This window comes from Aythya fuligula, chromosome 9 (genome assembly GCF_009819795.1).
Source record: "Aythya fuligula isolate bAytFul2 chromosome 9, bAytFul2.pri, whole genome shotgun sequence".
Classification (NCBI taxonomy): domain Eukaryota; kingdom Metazoa; phylum Chordata; class Aves; order Anseriformes; family Anatidae; genus Aythya; species Aythya fuligula.
The window spans coordinates 6,757,506-6,778,421 of NC_045567.1; the positions used below are offsets into that span (position 1 = coordinate 6,757,506).

Here is a 20,916-nt window from a genome sequence, read left to right on the forward strand (position 1 = left end):
CCAATGACCTTCCTAGAAAGGAAGGCTAAGCGAGTGTCACAGGAAACCTAGTGTTTGCTGAGAAGTTTGGTTACCCTTGAGTACCATTGCCAGTTCCTAAGGCACAGAAGGAGCTGGTATGCAAGGTCGGGAGTTGCCAGCTTAGTTCATGTTAACACAACGTGAAGAATGGGCTGTTACTGTGTAGAAGCTCTTTGTCTTGTTACAAATCTGGAAATATAATAACTTGTTAAGCTGCAACCTTAGAAGTCTGAAGCGTGGTTCTGAGTTATTATTTTAAGCCTTACAGATAAGGAAGTTCTGATGGGTGAAACGGGTGAAATCCAAGCACAGAACTCAGTCTTTGCTTCTCCTGAGCATCTTAGTTGCCTCATGATTGTCAGGTTTTCCCAATGCTATTATCTTTTTGACTGCTTAATACAACACAGAATCTATGTTAATAAAACACTGAGTCTAATTGAAGATGCTGAAAAAATATTTTATTTTTTTTTCCTGCAGCGGAACCCCTGCCTTTAATGGACTTGTGCCGAAGATCAATTCGTTTTGCTCTTGGCAGAGACCGCCTGCATGACATAGAAATTCTACCTTTGCCTCTGTCTCTGAAAAATTATTTACAGTATCAATAAGATGTCTAGAACCCTCTGGCCTCACATTGGACTACATCAATGCAAATGGCAGAAAATTGTTTACAGCAAAATATAAATCTTCGTGATGGACACTCAAGTGTTATTTAATTTTTAATATATATATTTTTTCTGAATCAGTGGAAGCAGATCACTGCGGGGGACTACTAAAGAATGTGAAAACATTGATTTGATCAAGATTCATGTATTATCTGTTGCCTGTTATGTTTACAGTCATGAAAGCCATTATCTTCAGCTGTCATGTATTGGTTTTTCATTGATGTCTCTGATAAATGCCAAGAGAAAATCTGACCTGCAAGATCTCCTGTCATGCAGAACAGAGCATTCTTCAATAATATATATTTTTCTTTGTCTCTCCTAAACCCCAGCTATAATAAGGTAGCAAAGAAAAAAACAGTAACTTTTGGAAAATGCTTAAATCATACCTTAAATCCCCAGAGCTGTGAAGAGCTTTGAGTGCTCTGCACTCAATATAATCAGGCCTACAATATCTGAAAGTTCTGACATTCAACAACAAAAAAAAAATCTAGGCAGATTGTCTAGAAGAGTCTGTGATTTAAAAACATGAGAGGAAAAACTGGTATACGTGTCTGAAAGATCAGCTTTTAGACGTGGTAAGTGAAATGAAGTCTGTTGTTTTCAAAACCAAATCTAGTCCCTCCAAAGTTTTGCAGTTTCTAGCAAAGTGCTAACTAGCCCAAGAATTTAGGATATTTGTATTTTAGAAAGCTTGTCACTTTTTTATTTGAATAAATTTATAATTTTTATGTGGTATGAACTCTAAATACTTGGTTCTCTTTTTAATGTATGTGTGGCTATAATGTTTATTTATCTGTTTAGAGTCTGTGGAGTTCTCATTTAACTGTTACCCATCTTGGGGTTACTGATTTTTTTTTTTTTTTTTTCCCCCATCTCCACCTGAAATGTATTAATTTTTCAGGCTCATCCTGTTTTTAAGATGCTGCTTTCTATTTGCATTTCTTACATGTTTCAAGTTATCTGCCCGATCAGTTATCTAGTTTTTAAACTGGAAGTTGTTGTTATGGCAGGATGTCAAATGTTTAGACTGAGCTGCCTTCAGCATATTTTAATGTGAATTTACTGATGAACGAGGAGAAAATTTCTAATAAAGTCTACTGTCCAAAATAAAACTTGTCTCCTTTGATGAAGTGTTAAATAACATAAACTTCAACTCTGTATGCAGTGCTGGTTCCTCCTGCAGCTTTGTAAATGTTTCTGTCCAGCACAATTTTGGAATTGCTGTTTTGGGTTCACATGTGAGTGAAGACCATCACATCGCAGGCAGTGTCGTGTCCCACTCCGAGTACACTTGTACTGAAGACTTGTGCTTTTAACGCTTTTCTGGCCGGATTCCTCTAAGCAGCACCTCCGCTTAGTGCTAAATTGCACTTTGAGACTCCATGATCGAGGTAAGTTGACATTCGACCCGCACGCATGGGTGATGCAGGCACATACGCTGCCAGATGCCGATGGTTGCCCTTCTCTCAGTCACCTCAATGAGCAGAATTAACAGATTCCATCAGAAAAGAGAAACGAGGTTAAAAAGCTAGAGCAACATAAGCAAGAGTGGGAGCAGCAAGGGCAAGGTAATGTAGGGATGTCAAGAAAGAAATAACAAGGATTTGCCTCTCTGGGCTTAATGATGCAAGTCGATGCATGTTTCAGCACCAACTTATTTTTGGAAATGTTTCATGTAGGGTGAGGGGTGCATGCTGTATTCCATACTTTAGTCTTACAAAGGGAAAGAAGTTACAGCTGTGGTCTAGATTTCTTACTTTTGCCATTTGCTTTGTTTAATTTGAACCTTTTGTCTTGCTAGGTACAGAGGAGGAAGGAGGTATAACAACGTACCCAAAATGAAAGGTAGAGCTGTATCAGGTGATCTTTCATAAACCAGGCAAGCAGCTGTTCAGGAATGGCTTCGTAGTCCTGGTATACCTTAATTTTTCTCCTCTGAAATCTATTTTAGGTAAGCATTTCCCAAAATTAGTGTCACGGTGTCTCTACCTAGACTTCATGTTCCTTTGAATAATAGCAGTGACACACACTGCTGTTGAAGTGTTGTCTTCCCCTTTGTTCTTTAATTGACCCAGGCTAACAGCTTTTTAATGTGACAGTGAGGTGGGAACTGATACCACGAGACACCGAATGGTGCCTCTCTATGTTAATTAACCCAGTTATTTTACAGTAGGATTGAAATTGCAGTTGGTGCCTGTGATGGTGACTCCTCTATACCACATGTTCTTATTTCAACTTCCAAATGTTTTTTTCCTAACATAACTGTCACGCAGGAGTACTAGCTTCATTCTTTTCCTGTCCCCTGGACGTGCTGTTATGATTCTGTTGATGGTAGGTACACCCTTTCACATAGGCGTAGGGCCCTGTTTTGAGGGGCCAAAGTCTTTTTGGTTTAGTCTTCTTGGTCAACAGAAAACTTCTGAAGGAGGATATACTATGGAAAATAATAACGATACTTCAGTGTTCGTGCTAAACACCCCTTTGCAAATACATTCTTTTCCAAGAAGGCTGTAGGGAAGCCAGAGTGCCTGTCTGCATTGCTAAGACTGAGCCAAGCAGAGAGGCTAAGCAAGCAGTTGGCATACCTGCCCACAGAAAGCACCAGGGAAGCACGTGCTCTCTGCCTCGCGGAATTAAAGCCTGGGTGGTGTGTTTCCAGGCTCCATTCTTAAGGCTCACATTACTGGAATGCAAACAGTGTTTACTGTCTGCTTCAGGTGTGACCTGAGCAATAATTTATAAGGTGATGATGCATTGGCTTTCACCCTGAACAGAGGTCATACACTAAATTACAATGCAGTTGGAACTTCTGTCTCTCTGTCCTGGAAGGCTGAGTGTGCCTACCGGGAAGTCCACCCTCCGGCATACCGAACAGAGAGGATGATTGCTTATTGTAATGCTGTGCTACTTCCAGATTTGCTGTAAGAGCTCTCTTGTAGCTGTGTATTTGGATTTCCAACTGCTTTTGGCTTCCATTACACAAAGAAACATAGGCAGTAGGTGCATGGTTTTTTAGCTTTTACGTCCTGTCTGTGCAAGAGGAATATAGCTTTCTGAGACATGATCTGGAAGTGTTCCCATGGCTGATATGCCAAGACTAACAGAAACTATTTAGAGCAAAGCACATGAATCTTTATTGTGGAATTTAAAGAAAAAGGGCATGTGTATGGGAGGTGTAACCAAATCGTGTCCTTTGTGATGGGTACGTGATAATTAGTGTGTTGTAATAGGAAGAATTTCACCTGCTGTTGGGCTTTGGGTCTTTTGTAGAGCCCCTTCATAGTTCTGAAGTATCGATAGTGAAGAATTCTTTACCTTAAAGCTGTGGTTGAGATTGTGGATACCTTCGTCAGCTTCTCTTCGTTATTTTCCAAGCATTGCCTTTCTTTATCAGTTTACAACCGTTGTGGGGAAGGGGAATGAAATTATCCACCTTGAGATGTTGCTTTTGTGATCGCAGTTCACAAGGGCTGTAATCTCAGTGATGTTTTGTAGCACTTGACTTTTAGATTTACGAAAGTTGTAACTTCATAATACCTGAATTTGGGGTGCAATTTGAGAAGCTGTTGTCCTTTCGTATAGCAACTGAATGTTGCTACCACTAGCCCGACAACGTCAGGACTGTGAAGGATTTATTTGTACTTCAGATTGGACCAAGCAGAATATACTGAAATGTCTGTGTTCTCATCCAGAGGTAATCTAATACCATCTGTAGAAAAATCATAAAGCTTAATTTAAGACTTTACATGTGGTGTTTCTAGTGTTCCACATTTTTATCTCAACGGATTGACTCAAACTGTTCCCGTTGAGGTAGGATCTGACTTTGCAATAGATTCTCAGTGTTCACTTGAAGCTGGGAAAAACTGTTACAGAAGCAGATTTCTATGAATCATTTGGGTGTTTCTGTTAGTTATAAAAGAGCAGCGCGCCAGAAATGCTATAAAATTCCCTTCTCATCCCCTTTACAGTTGGTATTATTAAACTCTAACCATATGTTCTCACGTCACTCAGCGGCAATCACTGTGCAGCAAGCTCTGTATCAGATCCAGCAGCACTCAGTCAGGTACAGTTCCCACTGACATCGGCGGGGAGATCTGCCTGAGTCAGCACTGCTGATTTCGGTTCCCATGTAAAGATCTCCAAACATTTCCAATACATTGTATTGAGTGATACTTTATTATATGTAAGCAATGTCAAGCCAGATGGTTTCTGCAGAAGTTTTTCTAATTTGGCAAAACATGCTGGCAAGTGCAGTTAGGTGAATGTTGTGAGAAAGTTGAACAAAAAAATGTGTCTTATTGAGGCTGAGAGCGATACTCAAAGGGGAAGCTAGACTGTTTGGCTCCTTGATGGTGACTTTCAAAAGCATGTTAGTTTATAAACCTCACAGTGGTTTTAATTCTGCATGTTTAAAGGAATTTAGGGTCTTTATTCATTCTTGTTTATCTCATGTGGGAATGTCTGGTGATCATGAAGTGGAAATCCTACAAAAAACACAAACAAAACCTTCTTCCTTAGGAAATGTTCTTTATAGATATAGAGTCATGAGAAATATACAACACACATTGGCCAAAATGAACCCCCTCACATTTCCCTTTTTTCTTCAGGTTGCAATTTTCCTTCAGAGAAGTTCTTCAGAGAAGAACTGCAGCATTTTTTTGCAGGAATGTTTAAAATAAGCTGTTTTGAAGCTTCTACAAAGCAGAATGCCATCCAACTGAAGGTACATTAGAGCAAAGTTGAATGTACTATGGTATGCTAACTGCATATCATTCATGGGAATTAATAGGATATGGATCCTGCTGAGCTAAATATTCTATTAGGACTTGCTTAGAAATGGAACAAAGCAAAACCACGCTCCTCCATGTAATCAAGCTACCTGGGTAAAGCACAGCCTGGCATCAGATGCTGTGGCTATTAAAATGTTTGCCAAGTTCTGCTGCCTACTTGCACAAATAAACCCCCATTGGAAAAAGCCCTTTAAAAAAGGAAAGGATGTTTTGAGTATTAAATTGCCTTCCAGAACACCTAAGTTGAAATCCCAGTTCTGCCAGAAACTGTTATGTTGGTGACTTGCTGATTTTTTTTTTCATTGTTTCCTCATGTACATCCAAAACAGTTGTCATTTTTCTTCCAATTTTATAGCTCATGTCTCTGTAGTTACACATAAATACTCAAGGGAACACTACCAGTACAAAATCTGCAATTTACACACCTTTTTACATGCCTGTTCAAGGCCAGGTTGGATGGGGCTTTGGGCAACCTGGTCCGGTGGGAGGTGTCCCTGCTCATGGCAGGCGGGTTGGAACTAGGTGATCTTTAAGGTTCCTTTAAGCCCAAACGATTCTATGATTCTATTAATTTCCTGCATTTTGTTTACCTGTTACATGCAACTTTTATTGGGTCTTTAACTTGGGTCTTCTACTTCACTCTGGGAGAACCATTATGGGTGCTTTCAATTCCAGTGAGCCTAGTTTAATTTGTCTTCTCAGAAGGATCAGCAGTGCTTCAAAAAGAATTTGTTTTAGCTTGAAATTCTTTGCACTGTCACAAGAGTATTTCAGAATAAATATGAATTTTAATAATAATTGCTTATTGTTGTGTTTAAAATGATACTCTTTAGTACCTCTCACATCTTTAACTCTCCCCCATTAATGAATATTATTCAGAGCTTCATTGTCAGTGACCACTCTGACATTTAAAAAAAAAAAAAAAAAAAAAAAAAAAAGGAAAGAAAAGAAAAACCTCCATAGTTGCAATTCAGAAATTTCCTCTTGTGTGAGATCCATGACCTCCAACTTCCTGCTGGAAAACAGAGGTCTGGAGAGCCTGATGTCTTACATTACTTGGTATTCCCATCACCCACAGAAGTGGAAACAAGAGTTGTTAGTTGTCAAATAAGGAGTGATAGTCACCAGTGAGAGAAACCTTTCCTAGGATGTTGTGTCTTTTGTATTGGAAGCTGAAATGAGTGATGTTTTATTTTTTTTTTCCCCCAATAAAGCTTCTTCTCTTTGGAAGATCTCCTAAGTATGTATTTTGCAACCACGTGTGGCTCTTTGAGCATAAGAAGATGCTCCTAACCATTTCAAAATACTAGTCTTCTGGATCAAGGAACTTTTCAACTTGCAAAAAGGAAGGACACATAAGAGGCCTTGCCCTCTTCTTATTTCTTATTCCTTAATTGTTTTTTAATTAAGGATTTAAAAGTTTCTGTTTCCTTTCTACTTCTGGAATTTTCTTATTGAACCTATATGTTGTTGAATCCAGGGGAAGAAGTAATGTCTGTTATGAGATCTTGAATTGCAAAAGAACAGACAAACTTTCAGGTACTTTTTTCATGCTTCTTATTATCTACTGAAGTATAAACACCAGTTTTCAAAGTTAAATTCAGATAAAGAACTGTTTAAACTTGATTATACTCTTCATTACAGTGCAGGAAACAAGAAATGATTCTGCTACACAGCAATTTTAGGATCAATAAATATATTGTTTCTGTGCCATTTTATAATTTTTTGATATTTCTAAACCTTCAGCAGTTCCTCAGCTTTTGTGAGAAAACACACCATTCCCCTCTCTAATAGGAACTAATGACTTTGCAAGTTTCTACTTCTTCGCATTATTTGCCTCCCTCAGTTGCAGGCACAATCTTCTTTGATGGTGTATTTTGTTAACTTGCAAAAGTTAAGCTTGAATCACTAGTTTCAAGTTATGTTTTACTGTGAGGATCGAAGCTTCAGCCTGCATGTCCTGAAAGCTGGTCTGTTTTTTTTTTTTTTTTTTTTTTTTTTTTTTTTTTTTTAAGACTATAGCATTAGCCCCATTAAAGATACTATCTCTGCCTGTAAATCCACTCCTACTTATATCTTGCAGTGATCACGCCTACATTTACTAGGCAGATGTCATATATTTAATCAAGATCTTACCCTTTCATAATTTTCCTGTTGAAAGGAAACAAAGATAAATGAGTTCTGAGAATTTCACTTTTCTGTCATTTGCACAGGGCTCCTTTCTGAGTGTTGCCATAGAACTTCATATACTTTGCTCTCAGAGAAAAACATGGTAGGTGATTGCTATAAATTTCTATTCTAGAGTAAAAAAAGAAGAAAAAAGATGTCCAACACTTTTTTTTTTTTTTTTTTTTATAGGAAAATAAGTAGTCAAAGCATAATTGCTCTCATTCTGTTCTTACCAACGAGGAAGCTGATAGTGAAGTTACAGTTTGAGTGCAGTAGTTCTATTTTCCATTCTACCAGTCTTCCAAGGTGAATGCTTCTACATTACTTGTCACACAGCTCCCTGTCTTACCCACTGTTCGTGCTAAAGCACCATCTAAAGTCTTGGGCCTCACTTGACCTGCAATAGGCCAACACCATCCATGTTAGACTATGCTTCTTGGCTGAAATTAGTCTGCAATGGAACTGGGAGCCTTCTGCTTACAGGTCCTCATGGCTAAAGCTAATTTCTAACTCCCTGAACTCTCCGGAAACTGTTGCAGGATTTCACCTGAGAAGTACTTCTAGATTTATGGTTATTTCAGTAGAATATGCAGTACTGAAAGCAGCCTTTGCATGAGTTTTCTAAAAAAGTTGTTCCTTATTTTGGATAACACAAAAGAAGTAGAGAGATAGATAAAACAAACTAAAACCTAAGGGTATTTCTAGACCTTACTTTCCTTCCCAGCATAAGTCATGAACAGTTGTTTTTTTTATTTGTTGTTTTGTTTTATTTGTTTTCATTTGCTTGTTTTCAGTTTAAGCTGGAGTGTTTGAGTTGTCCTGATATCTGCATATCAAAGCTTTTATTTCAAACTGCAAAGCTTTTCTTTTAGTCAGCATCCAGCTTTTAGTCAGAAACTGTATCTCCTGGTTCAAAAACATGCCCTTATTGTTCCTCTCTCTTACACTGTCAGTTCCTGGAATTTAAACATTAATTCACATTTATTATTATTATTATTATTTTATTATTATTAATTCTTGAGAAACTCCCTTTGCTCTAATCCTCTTCTGCAAGAAATCAGGATAAAATTGTTGCCTCCAGGCTTACATGGAGGTGCTACTCCCTCTATTAGCTGAAGAGTTGTGGGATGGCAGGAAGAAAGCCAGGAGAATGCAAATAAGCCAGAATTTACAATTTATGGAGATGGGTTCTTCAAGTCAAAACCTTTGTATATCTTGGCAGGCTAAGTTGGATCAAAAGTCCAATTTCACCCTTAATAGGAATTGCTAAGCAATACTGAGAAACACAGCTCCAGCACACGTCTCTGAGTTCTGTCAAACTCGAAGCAGATTTTCAGATGTCATTGGTTCCTAATTCAAGAAATTCTAGGCAAATGAAGCAGCTCTTGGCCACCTGTGGCTCTCCCAAGGTCTCTGTGCCAGATGTTTGCTCTGTCTCTGGAGCACAAGCAGAGCAAGGAGGTCTCAGAGCATTGTTATCTGCAATACACATTAAGCAATGCAAAGAAAAAATGTGGGTTTTTGGCAAGCTGTTAAAAGCTGTGCTGCCTGCCCTTGCTGATGAAGGGAGGGATGTTGATGGAAGATTTTCTTGAGAACACTTTTTTTTTCCATAGTGCTCATATGGAAACAGGAAAAAAATAATCAGACGTTAAGTCTAGAAAACACTGTTAGCTCATTTAGTATAATAGTTTTTATAACAAAGGTCATAACATTGCACTTTAGCAACTCAAAACCCTTCCATTTGACTATGATGCTTAGTTGGAAGACAATAAATGTTTTCTCATTCATCGTTTCTTATTATATGTTGTTCCAATTGCACATAACAACAACAATTACTGCTGAGAAATTAAGACTTCTTTTCCTCAACCTAAAATGATCTACCTTGAGCTGATAGCCACTGGTGGTTCTTGTAACTTCTTTGTTTGGAATTAAAGAACAAGGTAGCACTTGGTTTTGACTTTTCAAGTTTTGCAATGCACATGCATTGTAAGCAAGTCACAACTCGATCATCTGTTGCTGAGCTAATCTCATTCGAAGGAAGTAACTCCATCTTCTAAGAAGGCACAGGCTCATCTCCTGCCTACATGCCAGACACTGCTTCCTCTTAAAGCTGGTTTTGCAGTCAGTGGTCTACAGACAGGTTAAAAATAATTAAAAAAAAAAATAAATTATCTCACCCTGTTCCCCACTTCATTATTTATGTGAGGAACACAGTATCCTTGCTTTTTTTCCTTCGTTTCCTTTTCTATGGCATTGCTTTGCAAACTGATATTGTAGCTGTATGTCTGTTGTGACCCTTATGTTGTAGCTGCTACTTCCTGAAATAGGCTCTCCCGTCTTAATTAAAACCTGATGTGTTGTTCTTTGATATCTGACTTTGTTTGGCTTTTACATCAGCATTGAGTTTGCACGTGTCTAATTCTTCAAGTGATCTAATTTTTTTCTGTGCAACTGACTGTTTCTCCCTTGTTATCTATCACCCCATCAGTCCTTTTGTAACCTAAAAATTTGACAAACTGTGATTTGATAGTTGCAATCAAATCACCAAGGATGCTTCAAATAACACCAAAATTGACTGGAAATACTTTTCCGTAATGGCCACCTGTGGACAGCCTCTTCAGGGGGCTGTCAGCCAGCTGGTGCTTAGCCACTCAATATGCACACTGCTGAGGGTGCCGCCATTTTCTAAAATAAGGCATCATGTATGAGGTAAAATGTTCATCAAATTATAAATAATGCCTTTGCTTTAGCAGCTTAAAACAAAGTGCGAACTTATATATGAGAGAGATTGGTAAGACTGGCAAAAAAGTGCTTGTTCATGAAGAAAACCAAAGGAGAGAAGGTGATGGGGGAAAGAAGAGCTTTCTTACTAAGTAGAAGTATAGAAAAATCTCCTGTTGACCCTGACCCAACGATCTAATGCAGCCATTAGGATGATCTCTGGAAAATATTGAGCTGCAAATGGTTCTTTGAGGCTAAGTGGCAGTTTTAAAATTTTGTTTTCCTAGCAGTTTGTTTTTCACAAATTTTCATTTCAGTCATGATCTTGCTGTCAATGTGCACTTTTCAGTGTTGTCTAGTACATTGATTTATTTCTATTGGAGTATGCGTTTTCTGACCGAAACAGTAAGGCATTGTCAATTCACATCCATTTGATGATATTCCATGAGTATCTTTACGAGTACTACACCAGAAAGCTACCTTGGCCAGTACTGCATTTAGAGATGTTTATATGCAGTCACTAATTGCCAGGAATTATGTGAAAAATAGCCTGCTGGAACCATCTGGGGCCTACTGCCTCCCAAACCCTGCCCAGGCCTTGTCTCAGGAAAGCCATACTTGGATGCTTCCTAACAAGTAACTAACAATCTTAGGAGGTGTTAGTGGGAGGGAGGCCCTGTAGTTATGGCCATAGGGCCAGTAAGTTTAACATTGTGGCAAGGGGAAAGCAGGTTATATAGAATGAATGTGTTGATACTCAAATTTAGGGAAGGGAATTTGATGAATTATGGGTGTTGTATGTACCATTTTCACCAGTGACCTGCAGAAGAGAGTTAACTAATGTGATCACCTGTGCTCAGATGCTATCAAGCTTTTTCAAAATATCTAAATACCTCTGTCCCCCCACAACACTGGGATAAAAGGCAGAAGGGAAGATTTGGCATGGGTAATCATAAAGAAATTGATCTATGCTAAACTCAAAAGGTTGGGAGGGCACATGGAGTTTCTGGGCCACTGACTACCAGGATGAGGCAACCTGAGGTGGCCTCTGTCAGTGCTGGGGAGCGGCGGGCTCTCCAGAGGCAGGAAAGCTGTCACTGTTGAACCGCAGGGAGGAAGGAAGGGCAGGATTTGCTCCAGGTGTGTCTGCATGTGGGGATGGGGAAAGCAGCCCAAACGGGGCCTGAATCTTCCAGAACACACTGAGGGGAGCTCCCTGAAGTGCCAGATGGCCAGGGAGGGAAATTTTCGCAGCTTTTAAGGTAGAAAAAAAATACAGATACTCCTGCAGATCGGCTGGGCTTTTTGTCAGGTCCTGTGAGGGAAAGGCTGCCCTTCAAGCTTGAAAGGCTGCTGCGGGGGGTTACAGATACCCCTGTAACTCTGTTGGAGACATTTGGCCTCCCCAGGTAAGTGTGTGAGTCCTCCCTGAACCCCAGGGAGGGTTTGGCTGAGCAGTGGATCACGCAGTATAAACCACATTCAGGTTTGGGGTATAATTTGTTCCCTTGGTCTGGTCACACTCCTCAGACATAAGTCAACTTCTCAGGACAAATTCAAAGGGCGATCTGTATCCCTCAGCACAGACCAGGCATAGTTTTCATCTGTCCTTTTCCACAGCTGTTTTAAATTTCTCTAATCAGCTTCTTATTGTCTTAATTGCATTATGAAGAAGTGGGAAACTGGATGATTGCTTTGGAATACTTCGTTTAATTGCCGTGTTTTTGTGGAGTGTCCATAGGATCCAACCCATATTGTGTCCAGTGGTATCGTCTTCAAAGTTTTTTTCCTGAGTGAGACCATGAATTCCTGTTAAATAATCCTAAATTTACTCAGAATGATCCATTTTAGTGTATAATACCTGAAGAGATCATGGACCGAGGTAGTGTGGCAGGAGGCCACGAGCCTCTCAGAGGGAGGCCGGCGCTGTTGGCGCGCAGCGCCAGCTGTCGGCCATTTTGGTAATCTGCCGGCGCCCCCTCAGGCTGACAAATGCTGGGGTTTTTCTTCTTATGGCGTACTTTTCTAATTTCCCTGCAGAGGCTGAGCTAAGATAATTGTGTGGTATTAATTTTTGCCTAAGTGCATTGATATTGTGTATTTGGCTTCATTTTTTACAACACACTGTACATAAATTACTGCGTCATGGTTCATGTCCTGTTATGTCTGTTGTATTCAGAGTAAATAACTCCAAAGAGGGACAGGCAGCATATATTCAACACTTTTTGCACAGAAAGTTTGTGAATGCAGAGCCGCTTGTCTTGGAAGACTGCCTTCTGGTGCTCGGTAGCTTGTGGCCTACTTGATTGCAACTTCTCTACCTGGGTGTTTCAGGCTTCTCATAATTCAGAATAGTAGGAAAGATTAGAAAAAATGTGGTTATTCAACGATTTTACTTTCCCAAGTTTTCTATCATAAATTACTCAAAGAGCCTGTAGCTGCTGCTGAAAAGGGCAATCCCATCTTTTCCTCATACCCAGGAATGATTGCGCACCGCTTTCCTTGGTGACTAGCAGTTGTGTGGCCATGCAGGCATCAGAAGGAAGAAAAAAAATAACTTTCAGCTGTATCAGCAACTTTATCTGGCTTGCCACGTACCAACAATTTCTAGTGGTGACACAAAAAAGGGCAGGGACATACAGATGTGAGTGTGGGTTCAGATGCGTTTAAGTTGCACATAAGCCCACATCTTAAGCAGCAGCATAAAAGGAGGAAGGATTACTCTTTCATGTAGAAATACTGTATCTTGAAAGAGACTTCTGTTTTGCTTTTGTCTTTCTAGCCTGTGGATTTTTGCACCCAGCCATTTGTTACCACTTTTCTGTGTACAATGTGCTGCAACTTCTTCCCTGCTTTCAGATTTTACTTTTTTTTTTTTTTTTTTAATTAGCTATTTGCAAACAAGACATATTTTCTGTTTCCACATTCAATTTTTAAAAGTTCCTGTTGTGCTGTTTTAGCCGATAATCCTCAATACAGTGTAGTATTTAATGAGCAGAGGGAAGTGTGCAAACTGAAGAACTGGGAGCTCGTATTTGAATTCCTTTTTGGTAACACTAATATTTCATCCCAATGTGTTTTTGTGTTCTTCCTGATTTCGGTTGATCACAGAAGGTGGGTGGATAGGTGTTACTAGATTATGAATGGTAGCCCATTATGTCTATTTTGGGCTCTCATTAGTGCAATTTATATTAGTTATAAAATTATATTATACTATGTCATAATTATATTAAATTAACATTATATACATAATCACATATTAACATATTAACATGTAACATATCAAACAAATTCATATAAATATATTAACATATCCATATTTGTACTAATAATATAAAATTAATATTAATATATAAATATCAACACATTACATTGATATTATATTAATATTAAAATATTTTTATATATTATATTATATCACCTTAGTGCAACTACTTAATCTGTTAGCTTTGAAGTTTGAAGGTTGAAGTTTTCACTTACTTTTTTGACTTGTGTATCTGAAGTTTGGTCTGTGTTTCTGGTATTTAATAGAGGTAATTAATAGTTCTCTATGTCGGGTTTTTTTGTCTGGTTTTGCTGCATTATTGGAAAGCTCAAAAAACCCCCACACTTAAGGTTACTATTTGGGGCAATTATTTTACTATAGCTGTATATAACAAACACAATATGTGTTGCTGATATTCCTCAGTTCCAGAGCTTTCTTCAAGAAGGTTTTATTTAGTTAGTTATTTTTATATATTCACTTGGTGTATTGAAAGCTGGTGGTGGTGGTGTTTTTTTTTTTTTTTTTCCCCCCCACAATATCCATCTTACTGACACATTGATTTATGGTCCTTCAGTTTTTCAGGCAAAGTCCTATATAATCTAACAGACAGCCACAAACTTTCTATGAATTTTCTTAAAGAAGCTAAAGGTTTTCTAACCTTCTCTTAAACGTGGTATGTATTTAAGATACAGATGCAGATTCCTTACTAAATCCTTTGTATATGAAATACTGTAAACAGCTAACATGGCCTGGACACAGAACGGTACCTCAGCACGTGTTCTCTGATAAAACATGTCTTTTGAAATGGGGATATTTGGTTGGAACGCTCATGTAGTTTCTGTGACATTATGAATTCAGCAAAAGACTGCATGGATTTTCACTTTGTTTTTGCCATTGTTTTCCTTACACTGCCACTCAGTGGTCAGTAATATGTCATCTGGAGATTCCAGCTTCTGATAGCTGAAAAATTGCTATCCCAAATGTTCAGCTCTTTGTTTTGGGAGTTCTTATTTCATGATAGGATCATACTAAAACTAAGTCTCAGTGTTCAGAGTAAGCCTTGCTCCATTGCCAGATAAAAGCTTGTTTAACCACAAAGCCTTCAAGCAATGTGACTGAATCTGGTGCCAAGAACTTGCTGTTCGGCCATAGGGAAACAAGACTGTATTCCCATTTAGAGAAATGAGAACTGTGAAAGAGCAAATAGGTTTGCTTCGTTTTTTAGTTCTCCTCTTATTAATGTTATGTATGAATCTTGAAATCTCATCCAAATTAGATAATTAGATTCATCTGCTCAAAGACCAAGTTAAAAATGGGAACATGTAGAGGACAATTCATCCTAGCCTTAAGTCATTGCAGTGAAATGAAATATAAAGGTTTCTGGGAGGTGTAAAATGAAACATTTTTCATATCCAAAAATTTAGTCATGCAGTTTAGAATTGTGATGTTTTGAAATTTAAAAATTCTAATTACAGCTATATTACATCAATATTCTAATTAATCAAATACATTTGAATGCAAAATATTATTTTATAGATAATCTAAGTATTCCAATGTTAATATTTTCCTAATTATTTTAATTTTTGGATTAAATACATTGCAAAATGGTGAATGGTTTTGATCAGTAGCCATCCAGAATATTTTGGTCCGCTTTGTTTTCCAGAACTATTTCATCTTCCATATTCATTTGATATGTAGTGGAGACTTTACAGGATGTTGCAGAACAGAAGTAGCAATTGAGTTTTAAGGGAAAAATCACAGACGAGGCACTGTTCATCATATTTTTGGCATGAGTGATGAGACTAGTGGGACCTGTCTGTGGTCCATTTTTGAGCTGAAGATACCTGTGTGTTCTCTAGTACTTTTCTATGATCATTTTTTCAGGCTCTAAACTCTTTGAAGCAGATGCATTTTGTCATTAAAATTCCCGTTCTTTGGTTATCTGCATCTCATGAAATCATTTTCCAGTCTCTGATCGAATAATAGTGGTCATGTTTTACAACATGTAAATCATTAGCTAGATAACTTGGAAGTCAAATGCATGCTGTTAAAAGATGTTTCTGCAATTAAGGTTGCTTGTGGAAATAATCTGCAGGAGACTTATCAGGCTGGCATAACAGTAGGGCATATAGCATGCATAGTCACCAATGAGTTGTGCCTGGATTTTCTCTGTGTCTTTCAATTAGGAAAGGTTATAGTTGCTTATATAAAGTTTATATACATGGTGGTAATGCAGAAATGTCAAAACTGTTCTCTCTGGAGCTAAAGGAGCAGTTTGAATGCTTCCATCTCACTAGACGTCTTTCACTGGCTACATATTACTGATGGAGTTTGGAAGCTAGGGATGCAGAAGGCTCAGTAAGCAGATATCCAGGGGTGAAAACAGGAGGTAGCCTTCTGACCGAGTCTCAGCAGCTAGATGCATCCGAGGCAAGAAAAGTAGCACAAAATTAAAGTGTATGTAAGAGGAGAGAGATGTTTGAGAAAGTAAAAGTGATGGACATTAAGCGATGCCTCCTAGAAGCACAAGATAAGGCAATTCCAAAATATCGCAAGTCAGGCAGGCGGGGCAGGAGGCCGGCGTGGCTAACCAGGAATGTTCTAATGGAGATTAGGCGGAAACAGAGAGTGTTTCGCTACTGGAAGGAGGGCCAGGCGTCATGGAAAGAATACAGGGATGCTGTTCGTGTTTGTAGGGAGAAAGTTCGAGTGGCCAAAGCACAGCTAGAGTTGAAGCTGGCTGTGTCTGTGAGAGAAAATAAAAAGGGTTTTTTTAGATATGTAAATGGAAAAAGGAGAACTAAAGAATACATAGGGCCGCTCCTTGATAGGGAAGGTCTCCTCACAGACAATGACATAGGCAAAGCAGAGACGCTTAACGCCTTCTTTGCCTCTGTCTTCAATGCCGATGATGGGCTTCGGGACCCAGGGTGCCCTGAGCTGGAGGACCGGGACGGTGGGGATGACAAACTCCCAACTGACCCTGAACGTGTGCGGGATTTGCTACTCCACCTGGATCCCTACAAGTCCATGGGTCCGGATGGGATTCATCCCCGGGTGCTGAAAGAGCTGGCGGATGTCATCGCGGAACCTCTATCAATTATTTTTCAACGATCCTGGGAATTTGGAGAGGTCCCGGTAGACTGGAAGCTGGCAAATGTTGTGCCGATTTTCAAGAAGGGTCAGAAAGAAGACCCTAGCAATTACAGGCCTGTCAGTCTCACGTCAGTGCCTGGTAAAATCATGGAGAAGTTGGTTCTCGGACTCATTGAGGCGCACCTGGGGGACAAAGCAGTCATTGGTCCCAGCCAGCATGGGTTTGTGAAGGGTAGGTCCTGCCTAACTAACCTGATTTCCTTTTATGATAAGATCACCCGTATGGTGGACCAAGGGAAACCAGCTGATGTGATTTTTTTGGACTTCAGCAAGGCTTTTGACACGGTTTCCCATAGGATCCTACTGGACAAAATGTCCACCATACAGCTAAATAAAAACATCATACGATGGGTGAGCAATTGGCTAACGGGCAGGGCCCAAAGGGTTATGGTAAATGGGGCTGTGTCAGGCTGGCGGGCGGTCACCAGTGGGGTCCTTCAAGGCTCCATTTTAGGGCTGGTACTTTTCAATATTTTTATAAATGATCTGGATGTAGGAAGAGAGGGTATTTTGAGCAAGTTTGCTGATGACACCAAACTTGGAGGAGTTGTGGACGCAAATGAGGGTGGAAAGGCCTTGCAGAGGGATCTGGACAGGTTGGAGAGCTGGGCGATCACCAACCACATGAAGTTCAATAAGAGCAAGTGCCGGGTCCTGCACCTGGGACGAGGAAACCCTGGCTGCACGTACAGACTGGGCGATGAGACCCTGGAGAGCAGCCTAGAAGAGAGGGATCTGGGAGTCGTGATAGACAGCAAGTTGAATATGAGCCAGCAGTGTGCCCTGGCAGCCAGGAGGGCCAATCGTATCCTGGGGTGCATCAAGCACGGCATCGCTAGTAGGTCAAGGGAGGTGATTGTCCCGCTCTACTCTGCGCTGGTGCGGCCTCACCTCGAGTACTGTGTGCAGTTCTGGGCACCACAGTATAAAAAGGACATGAAACTGTTGGAAAGTGTCCAGAGGAGGGCTACGAAGATGGTGAAAGGCCTGGAGGGGAAGACGTACGAGGAACGGCTGAGGTCACTGGGCCTGTTCAGCCTGGAGAAGAGGAGGCTGAGGGGAGACCTCATCACAGTCTACAACTTCCTCGCAAGGGGTTGTCAAGAGGCAGGAGACCTTTTCTCCATTAACACCAGTGACAGGACCCGCGGGAACGGGGTTAATCTGAGGCAGGGGAAATTTAGGCTGGACGTCAGGAGGGGGTTCTTCACAGAGAGGGTGGTTGCACACTGGAACAGGCTCCCCAGGGAAGTGGTCACTGCACCGAGCCTGTCTGAATTTAAGAAGAGATTGGACTGTGAACTTAGGCACATGGTCTGAACTTTTGGGTAGACCTGTGCGGTGTCAAGAGTTGGACTTGATGATCCTTAAGGGTCCCTTCCAACTCAGGATATTCTAAGGTTGTCCTTCTAAGGTTGACATGAAGACATGAAGAACAGCAATCAGTCTCTGACCTGGAAGAGAATGCAATTTGTTGTAGAAAAAAAAAAAAAAAAGAACGAGCATATTTGATTTGTTCACAGAACTATCAGTAGCAAGAGAGATAAAGGGAAGATGAGAATACAGTTTATTGAATTATACTGGTCAGAGATGCAGAGAAAGGACAGAGAAGGCAGCACTTTGCGGTGGTTTGTGCTTCTCAGAACTGCTTTTGGCTGCTTCATGACAGGAAGGACGCAATCTGTGGGAGGCTGCGTTGTTCAGCAGTTAGGATGAAATCCAGTCCCAAGACATCAAGTTAAAGGAATGTTTAAAAGAAATGCTACTTTTTTTTTTTTTATCTCCTGCTAGACAATATCCTTCAGGGATACACTGGACGTTTATGATATAGAAGGAGAGGATGAAGCAGGTGGAAGCAGATGGCTTGTGGTGGTTACCAATAGAAATGTGAGAGAAGAAATGTGAGAGCCAGAAATAAATTGGAAGCTTGGACTACGCATTTCTATGCTGAAATAGATGAACATAATAAGGCTGCAATTCAGCAAAGCTTTTCAAAACCATCTTCAAATCCAGCCTTGTTCAGCAACAGTGTAATTTTTCAAAAATGCCAACCTGCAAGTGAACAACATTTGGTCTGCTAAATTAATTTGAGTGCCCTTGAAAATCTCACACCGTAACGTGGAAGTACTGACTGAGGAAGGCATCCTAGTGAGGGCCATCTTTCAACAAGGGGTTATGTCCATTTTTGAATTGGGGCTGTTAATGTTACCTCTGTGACAAATTGGTGTTCACAAAGCTTAACAACATGTTTAAATTTAAAAAACCAATTAAATGGTTGCTTGAATTAGGGCCTTGCTTAGCAAAAGGAAACAGCTGAAGCAAGTATGAATTCATTGAAAACATCTAGAGAGTGTTTTGGGAGCAATGACTGAAAATCAGGAAGATGAGCTTAAACTAAAAAGGATTGATTTAAAATCTTGAAAATGTGTGCTAATTCAGGCTTTTTCCTTTACCTTTTCTCTTGTGTCATGAGCAGCTATAAAAAAAAAAAAAAAAAAAAAGAAAAATCAGCTGAGTTTTGCACCTATGAGATAGAAAATACACAGGTCCTGAGGACGGTGAGCGTTGTGCAGCTGTCCTTGGAAAACAAGCTTCTTGAGGCCAGAATAACCAACAGGGTAACAGAGTGGTGGTGTCAGTGTCTTAGAATCCTGGTGGTGCTCTTCATTTAAAGCTTTCTTGCCTATTAATCATCCAAATCAGTACAAGCTATCTTCTCTCAAAGTTTAAGCTTTCACAGTTCATGAAAATATGAAGTTAGTCAAGCAAAATAATTCTGTCACCACTCTGTAACAAATCTTTAAGGTTTATTGAATGCATTTGAAAATATTCCAGGAGAACAGCTGCATAGGATTAATCATTTTCAGGGCAAAAGCTGAATTTTCCAGACGTTTGCATGCACTTCGCAGTCTCTCGGAAGAAAATCCTGTTCCCATGAAAAAGCTGAAACAAACAAATCGGCAATTAATTTTAACAAATTTGTTGTCTCAACTAAGCAATCAACTAACAAGAGTCTTTGGCAATGAGCAGATGAGTTAGGAGCCTTTTGAGTATGGGCTTTTACTGAATTCCAGCCCCCAAACCATACCTTCTGATGGACGTTTGGTCCTGCTGTGAAGCCTGGCTGGGCTCGGTCCCTGTTCTTTGCATGGCAGTCAGCACCCCAGAGCCTACCCAGCTGGTTGGCTTTGTTGTACATGGTGGTGAAGTGGGTTGAGGACTGAAGGGCTCCCTGCAAGGGCCTGGAGCGTAGTTCTGTGGGGTTGTGGAAGGAGCATACGTCGTTACTGCTTACCTTACATCGACTGCATGAATTTAACAAATGTCTGCTGTCTCCAGGGTTACCAACTGCGTATTTCTAAGTTCATACACATGCCAAAAATAACAGAAGTAGTAATTTGTTTTTATTTCATCTGCTTTTGTTTTCTTTAAGCAAAGGGAAGCAAATAAAGAGTTTGTGACAGGAGGAAATAATCTGTTTGCAAAAATTCCATGGCCCAAATTGCCTTCTGGTTTACTACGTTCAGTCCAGGATGAGAGCTTCCTACTAGCCCCTTCCCCAGCTCTAGCTGTATCACTCTGGGACAATAGGGATGCTGAAGTCTGTGGGGCAACAGCTGCCATGCTCTTGCATGAAACAGCAACCTTGCTTTATGGAATTGTTTTTCAGCAAGTCAGTGATTTCTCTTCACGTATTAACATCAGTTATATTTTCCATTTCAAATCTAGAAAATTAATTACTTTTTCTCATTGTAAGAATTTTGATCTTGTGTTTGCCATTGTGAGCAACTCCAGAACTAAACAGGGTGAGATCTGAATGAGAACCCGAACTCTTCTGGTACCATAGGTCTGGAACGTTTTCGTGTAGACTTTTTTAGATAGCTGATTTCTGGAGATGCACAGAGGTCACCACCTGGCAAGCTAATCTACGGAATTTTGCAACAATAAAAGTGAACAGCTTCTGATTACCTGAGAAATAGAGATCACAAACGTAAATCAAACTTTTCTGACATTTGAGCTTTCTACCTACATGAATTATAATGTTTATTTCACAGAAGCCTATGGAATAGGATATATTTATAAAGGCTGTCTGGTGATGCACACTGATTTTTTAACAGGCATAAGCCAG

At 39.9% G+C, this 20,916-nt stretch overlaps 1 protein-coding gene across 2 annotated transcripts in view; it reads left to right on the forward strand.

Annotated features, from left to right (window-relative positions):
* Nucleotides 1–1,780, forward strand: part of SPSB4 (splA/ryanodine receptor domain and SOCS box containing 4) — an 87,347-nt gene extending 85,567 nt beyond the window's left edge. The window contains exon 3 of one of the 2 annotated variants that reach the window (XM_032193611.1): nt 499–1,780. In XM_032193611.1, coding sequence (XP_032049502.1) covers nt 499–626 — 128 coding nt within the window. In that variant the 3' untranslated portion in view covers nt 627–1,780. The remainder of the gene's footprint in view (nt 1–498) is intronic. The other variant, XM_032193609.1, reaches the window with a different exon arrangement.
* Nucleotides 1,781–20,916: the final 19,136 nt, after the last annotated feature.